Source organism: Dysidea avara, chromosome 10 (assembly GCF_963678975.1).
Source record: "Dysidea avara chromosome 10, odDysAvar1.4, whole genome shotgun sequence".
NCBI lineage: Eukaryota > Metazoa > Porifera > Demospongiae > Dictyoceratida > Dysideidae > Dysidea > Dysidea avara.
In genome coordinates, this window is record NC_089281.1 from 22,050,332 (window position 1) to 22,057,645 (window position 7,314).

The window sequence follows — 7,314 nt, forward strand, 5'->3', positions numbered from 1 at the left end:
GTGCATCTCTGCATTGTTGTGATGACAGAAGCGAATTCAATGTGAATATAACATTTTGCTTCTTTCTAGCTATATTATAACTGAAAGTATATGTATTTTTACTTTTAATTCAACGAAATTGTCATTTTTTGAGTGATTTGGGCCATTCCCTTGTAGAAATTGTTGAATTGTTGTCATAATAATTACCTTATTTGGCAAATTATTGTTTTACAAGATCTGTTTATATAGCAAACTGTGGTTAATAGTTTTCCAGGTCAGCATTTTTTTGTTTCATTGTAAAAGACAATAATATGTCACAAAAAGTGCATTGTCTACACTGTGATGCCGGCATACAGACGAACTATACATAGTAGCAATCCTTCCATATAGTATAGCTAACATACTCTTTACTGCTCTCAATTAATCTTTGCACTGCAATGCATGTCATTAATTAGACTGAGGAAGTTATCAGGCTGCTTCATCATTGGAATCTGGAAGTCATATAGCTAACATACTCTTTACTGCTCTCAATTAATCTTTGCACTGCAATGCATGTCATTAATTAGACTGAGGAAGTTATCAGGCTGAGGCATCATTGGAATCTGGCATGAACTGAAATCACTTGTAGGATTTAGCTAGTGACCTGTTTTGGAGAAATGGCATCACAAATGAAACCATACATGTTTAACTATAGATTAGCAGTCTTACATTTTATGATATATAGCAGCACAGATGATCATGAGTGAGGAAACATGGGAGTTGAAACACTGGCAAGGCTGGAACCTATAACACTTGAGATTATCATGCAGACCATACTGCACCATTTCAGGCAAAATTTAGCTAAGCTGTTGATGAGCTCAGTGTAGCTACATGAATGATGTCATTACAATGCCAGTCATATAATAATTCAGTATTTCCGTAGGGGAGGCCGGGAGGTTATTATTATTGGTATTACTGTGCAGACCTCTAAAAGAGTATAGTGCACAGATCACAACATACATACAAGTATACAAATTAAATAACTTGTTAAATAATTGCTAGTTTTTGTTTGAACTGATCTATATATGGTTAGAGTCAATCACATTTTGGGATAGATCATTCCAGATTTTGATTGCTGAAGGGAAAAAGGAGAATCAATCCGTCATTGGTTGCATAAATCTCATATTATGACCTCTGGTACTATGTACAGTGGGTAGCTATGGGTGTCAGAAACGGGTTTGCTGGGATACCAACAAGGTGGTTAATTATTTTAAACATCATTATGGCTTTCAGTTCATCTCTGCATTGTGCAAGTGTAGGCCAATTTAGGTCTGTTATGACACTAGCATAACGGGAGTACTTGTTGGTCACAAATCTAGCTGCTTGTCGTTGTGTTCTCTCAATCATATCAATACTGATCTCTCTTAGTATGAGGTTTCCTGAGCGTGTTCAGGCATAGCTACCTAGTCATGTGGTTTAGGTGTTCAACTTGACTTCTACATGGTCTCTCAAGAACTATGACTCCAGCTGTGGCTAACAAGTAACTAGTGAGTTATGACCTCTTGACAAAGGTCAAACCCCATGATCCACACGAGTCTGACCACAGGACATGCTGAACACGTGTGGTCTTTCAGTGGGAACACGTGAGCAGCGGTCATTCTCATTCTCTCGTAACAAGTGAGGTAGAAAGCGTTACCGCTACCATAATCGTGTGGAGATAACTACAATGGCGACTAATAAATCAAGTGGCGATACTTTCCTGTTCAGCTCAGAGAGTGTTGGAGAGGGTCACCCAGGTATGCGCTATGTAGCGAAGTATTAGCACGACATACCCATAGATCTATGTAGCGAAGTATTAGCACGACATACCCATAGATCCTTTACACTCATACCTGATAAACGTGCTATCCTATTGCTATAGTACGACTGGTAGGTTGTTGATTGGAAATAATATTTTACAAGGAAAGATGCAATCATTGTTTGTGACCTCTTGAGTTTCATTGACCTCTCAACAATCCGCAAAGTGGTTCTTCCTTGACCTCTTTGTTTAATAGAATTCATGGATGATCATGACCTTAAAATATAAATGTGTACTTACAGTCCAAGCAACAAGTTGCAATGCCGGCAAGGGTTATTCAGGTTTCATTGCAGCAATAAATTGTTATGATGAAGGTTACTGACTTGACAAGCTATTTACTTGAAGTTATGACATCTGGCTGTTAAGTTGATTTGTAACTAGCCGGTTTGTAGTACACAGCGAAATTTCTAAGTGGTTATAGTCATTGATGCAGAGGTGGTACGAATGAGTGTCAAATGAATGTGAGTTAGTGGTTGATCATGTGATACTGCATGGATTCTAACAGATCCTTATCACAACTGTGCATCAGTGACATTAAGTATCAACGGCTACTGCCATTTCATCTTGATTAGTTGTTTCACTGGCCTGACCAACCCACCTTTTTCACAAATTAAAGAACAATAAAATATCATAAGTAAATCGAAGCTAAGAAACTTTGAGCACAAACTTAAAATATGTTTCAGCCTTGTTCTCTTTCCTGATGGTCCATTTTGTACTAATTAGAGCTCTCTATCTCATGACTAAGTCTCCAGTATATCAAACCATTGGGGTTGATCACGCCACTGGATTTAGGCCTGCAATTGTTTAGTTATTTTTAAAATTACTTCTTGAAATAGGTTCTCTGTATAAACCCTATGGCTCATGTGAACATGTTGGCCCTTCTATCATCCCGTCAAATCATACAAAGAGTCAGCAGATCCAGTGTTGACCTTATTTTTGAATAACAAAGTTTTTTGCTGTTACATTTCAATGCTTCATGAACTGAATCCTTTGCAATGTTAAAATCCCCAGGCCTCAGTTTTACAACTTTGACAGCCTACTTTGAGCCTAGTAGCTAAGGGTCATGAAAAGTGGCACAAAGGTCTCACTGATACCCAGTAATGTATTATGTATTCTTGTCCACTATACAGACAAAGTTTGTGACCAGATTTCTGATGCTGTATTGGACGCATGTCTTCAACAAGACCCTAGCAGTAAAGTGGCATGTGGTAAGTACATCAATTTTTTTTTGTGTTAAGAGATGAAGGCCATGCAAAGGAATGAAGGCATTGTTTGTACTATCTTGGTGTTTTAGTGGTGCCTGGCAGGGTTAAGGCATGCAGAAATCCAGAGTTTAATTTTTTTTTTCTGTGGAAGAATTTTTGTGTTGAAAGAGGGTGGTGACAAACAATTGTGAAAATTTCCCATCCGTGAAAGTTTGATATACCTTTGAAGTAGGTGGGTGTAGTACTTTTGAAGTGCTAAAATGCATACAGCTCTTGAGTGGCCAGAAAGTAAACATGACACGAAACACTTGATAGGTGAGAGTGTAACGATAGAAACAATGCTCAAATCAATGAAACCTATACACCATCAGATTTGCCTGTTCATGGTGGGTAAGAAAATCTTTCATTTCGTGTTTGTACAGCATATAGCACATGAGTTATGGATGCTTATTTACAATGCAGTAGAAACAAAGTTTACCATCGTCATTTCTTTGTTTAAATGGCCTTCGTCTTTGTCCGCACATAGTAGTACAGGGAAACACTATACTTTGATCAATTTGCCAGTTCATGGTGAACAGACTGAGCCAAGCCCCATCGTCATAGTTTGCTTCAGGTGTGAGTAATAAGCATCTGTAATGTATTTGCTTGTATTGTTGCTGTACAAATCAAATTTATTGCAGTTGCAACTAACGCTGTAACTCCAAAACTATTCATCACAAAAGGCTAAAAAACTTTGGCTGTACACTCATAGATAACAGAGATGGAATTTGTAGAATGTTTGAAAATGACTAATTTTTGCTTAACCAGTTACATATGGACAATTTAATGCATGAAATTTGACCTGATTACTCTCCACATCTTAATGGTATCAAGTTGGCATGTACAGCAAGTTCTCTGGTATATCTTTTACACTCTGTTTTTTTTTCTTAATAGCTGGTTTCTAGAAGAGCTATAGTAGGTACCTTTATATGGCTTCTCATAGGCCAGTGTTTCGTAGTGAGCATTTGGTTCTAGGGAGTGTTTTGTGCCTTATGGTAAAATTTTCATATTAGTGGCCCAGTGCATTGTATTAGCATTGAGGACAAGGTACATATGCTGTCAGTTAGTTAAAAATGCTATTGAATGAGAATACTTCTATTGAATGTTTGGGGGCACAAACCATTCAAATTCAGGCTGGAACACTTCAGTGTATTTTAGGAAGGAAAACCTATGTGGCTTCTCTGTTCCTGAGTTGTATCCTATGAGGTATCCAAGCCACATTTTCACCTTCTGTGTTGATCCTTGTTGGTGAATTTTAGTACCATCTGTTGTTATTTTCTTAGAATGTGCAACTAAGTCTAATTTGGTGATGGTATTTGGGGAGATCACCTCAAAGGCCAAACTAGACTATGTCAAGATAGTAAAGGATACTTTACAGCAGATTGGGTATGACGATGAAGAACATGGTAAGTATATCATACAGTTACACATGTATCATCATCGTGTGTCATTTCCAGGCATTGATTATCGGACTTGTCAGGTTTTGGTTGCCATCCACCAACAATCTCCACACATTTCACAGAAGGTACATGAGGGCAAGGCTGATGAAGACATTGGAGCTGGAGATCAGGTAGGGCAGATTTTTAAACGAAAGTGGGCATTGTTTGTTTTGTTAGGGATTGATGTTTGGTTATGCTACTCGTGAGGATGAAGAATTGATGCCCCTGTCTTTGACACTTGCTCACAAGCTAAACAAAAAGATGTCTGACTGCCGAAGGGATGGTACCATGCCATGGCTCCGACCAGACACAAAGACACAGGTATACAATTAGCACATCCTTTGTTTATATACCTGTTTCTTTAATATAATCAAGGTTACAGTGGAGTACAGCAGGCAAGACAGGCTGTATATACCAAAGCGTATTCATACAGTTGTCATCTCCTGTATGCATGAGAAGGGTTTTCCCCTTGATCAACAAAGAAAGCAGCTGAAGGAGAAAATTGTTGATGTAAGTCAATAAAGCTTATCAATTTATGAAGTATGTATTGATTCAAATTGTAGACTGTGATTCCTGCAAATTTACTTGACGATAAGACAATATATCATCTCCAGCCAGGTGGAGAGTTTGTAATGGGTGGTCCTAAGGTAAGAAGTTCACCAATGCAGTTGTACATAGATTAATTCTCCAATTCTCTTAGGCTGATGCTGGTCTTACTGGACGTAAAATTATAGTGGACACTTATGGAGGTTGGGGAGCCCATGGAGGTGGAGCATTCTCAGGAAAAGATCCATCTAAGGTGGATCGCTCTGCATGTTACGCTGCTCGTTGGATTGCCAAGTCTCTAGTACATGCCAAATTGGCTAAACGACTCTTAGTTCAGGTACAGCTTTGACAATTGTGGAATAGCTACATTTTACTGGGTTTTGTTCTCACATATTTGCTCTAGGTGTCCTATGCCATAGCCCATGCCGAGCCACTTGCTATCTATGTTGACTCGTATGGTACTAGTGAGAAGACAGATGAAGAACTGATTGCCATTATCAGGAAGAATTTTGATCTTCGTCCAGGAGTGATAACCAAGTAATGTATAGTTGTTAAGCTCTGTGTGTGTATGTGTTATCTGTGCCTTTTTTTGAAGGGAGTTGCAGCTTCAGAAGCCTATTTATCAGAAGACTGCCTGCTATGGTCATTTTGGAAGGGACCCAGAGGTGTTTCCTTGGGAGAAACCAAAACCATTAGTCTTGTAAACCTGACTTCAATTGTAGATAGTTTGGTCTATTTATAATATTTATTTATAAATATGTTTGTTAAAATTTACATTTTATTTTCCTTTTTTCTTATTCTTCTTGCTCTTGCTAGTAGAACTTGTTGTGATTCCAAGCTCCTGTTTGATCTTAAGCAACTTCTGTACTGCTGCTTCTATTTCTTCCTTTGAAGCTGTCCCAGATGATTTCAAGTTCCGAACCAACTCAGCCTATTATTTTTAAATGAATAAGATAACCACAGCTAGTCAGTTGTTCATGTCAATGTTAATGTTACATCTTTTTGTCAGTTGTGTGTACATTACTGAAGTGGTGTTGGACTCACAGCTTCATTGCTAGGTAAAGCAAGATATGTGCGGGGTATTAATAATACGTTTTAACCTTTTTATATATAAAGCATGTGTGTTGGAATTTGTATAAAAATTCCAACTGATTATGAATTAAGTATGTTGGAAATAAAATAAATTTGGCTTATAATGCATAATTATGGCTTTCTGCATAATCATTAAATTTTATTTTGATATGCCCCTGAATACTCCAAATGTGTCGACATTACCCATAGATTACATGTGCATGTTAACAGATATGCAGTTTTACTACCCACACTAAAAGCCGATGTGATTTCATATGCAGAAACTATTCAAGTTCAGCTGTACTTGTATGTTATTGCGTTTCACTTCTTTTCTGTTTTTTGTTCTGGGGACATGGTCAATAGCAAGGGACAGCTTTCTGCATAATCATTAAATTTTATTTTGATATGCCCCTGAATACTCCTAATGTGTCGACATTACCCATAGATTACATGTGCATGTTAACAGATATGCAGTTTTACTACCCACACTAAAAGCCGATGTGATTTCATATGCAGAAACTATTCAAGTTCAGCTGTACTTGTATGTTATTGCGTTTCACTTCTTTTCTGTTTTTTGTTCTGGGGACATGGTCAATAGCAAGGGACAGTGACCCTCTCACTACTGTAATTACAAATGTTTTAAAATAAACTCATATGTTTTGTCCCACCATTTCCACTGACATGTACACATCACTTCCTCTAAATCGCTAACGTAGGAAATTGCCACATCTAACCCACACTGATGCAATTTTTCTCTGTGATCTAATCTATACACATTTCTCTAAGGTTATTCATTTTACACTACAGGCAAGTTATAAGTGCAGTATATTTGTAGCTTGTAGCTTTTAAACTTTGCTGTGTTTGTGATTTTATGTAAAAAAATTCATTCAATTATCCTCTAAACTAGGGCTGACTATTTCTGTAATGAATCCTAACCTTTAACAACTGCTTTTACTTATGCATAACAATTTGTTTCTTTTAAGTTCTGATCACAAATATTTCACAAATTCAAACCTGCTTAGTTAGTTGTTCTTCACTAACAGTGGCTGTAGCAGCAGCAGCAGAAGAAGATTTTACCTAGTAATTCATTACCCAACCAATTTACATATGACTATACTAACTTGTTTTCCTTGGAAACGCTCTTTTAGTTGCTGTGCCATATCAGCCTCTATCTTGTTGAACAATGGGGTGGGCTACA

General features: G+C 37.5%; 2 protein-coding genes across 3 annotated transcripts in view; one reads left to right on the top strand and one right to left on the bottom strand.

Annotated features, from left to right (window-relative positions):
- Nucleotides 1-1,567: 1,567 nt before the first annotated feature.
- On the top strand, nucleotides 1,568-5,842 carry LOC136236736 (uncharacterized). Its single transcript, XM_066026978.1, has 10 exons — nucleotides 1,568-1,754; nucleotides 2,947-3,024; nucleotides 4,344-4,466; nucleotides 4,518-4,630; nucleotides 4,677-4,820; nucleotides 4,875-5,009; nucleotides 5,063-5,146; nucleotides 5,200-5,382; nucleotides 5,449-5,582; nucleotides 5,641-5,842. Exons 1-10 carry the CDS (start codon nucleotides 1,685-1,687, stop codon nucleotides 5,747-5,749), a joined length of 1,173 nt encoding a protein of 390 aa, XP_065883050.1. The 5' UTR covers nucleotides 1,568-1,684; the 3' UTR covers nucleotides 5,750-5,842.
- The window catches only part of LOC136236732 (methionine--tRNA ligase, cytoplasmic-like), a 35,873-nt gene continuing 34,315 nt past the window's right edge, over nucleotides 5,757-7,314 (bottom strand). Inside the window, exons 25-27 of one of the 2 annotated variants that reach the window (XM_066026974.1) lie at nucleotides 7,238-7,309; nucleotides 7,131-7,193; nucleotides 5,757-5,976 (exon numbers count right to left, since the gene is read on the bottom strand). In XM_066026974.1, coding sequence (XP_065883046.1) covers nucleotides 5,824-5,976; nucleotides 7,131-7,193; nucleotides 7,238-7,309 — 288 coding nt within the window. In that variant the 3' untranslated portion in view covers nucleotides 5,757-5,823. Of the gene's footprint in view, nucleotides 6,100-7,130; nucleotides 7,194-7,237; nucleotides 7,310-7,314 lie in introns of both variants that reach the window. The other variant, XM_066026975.1, reaches the window with a different exon arrangement.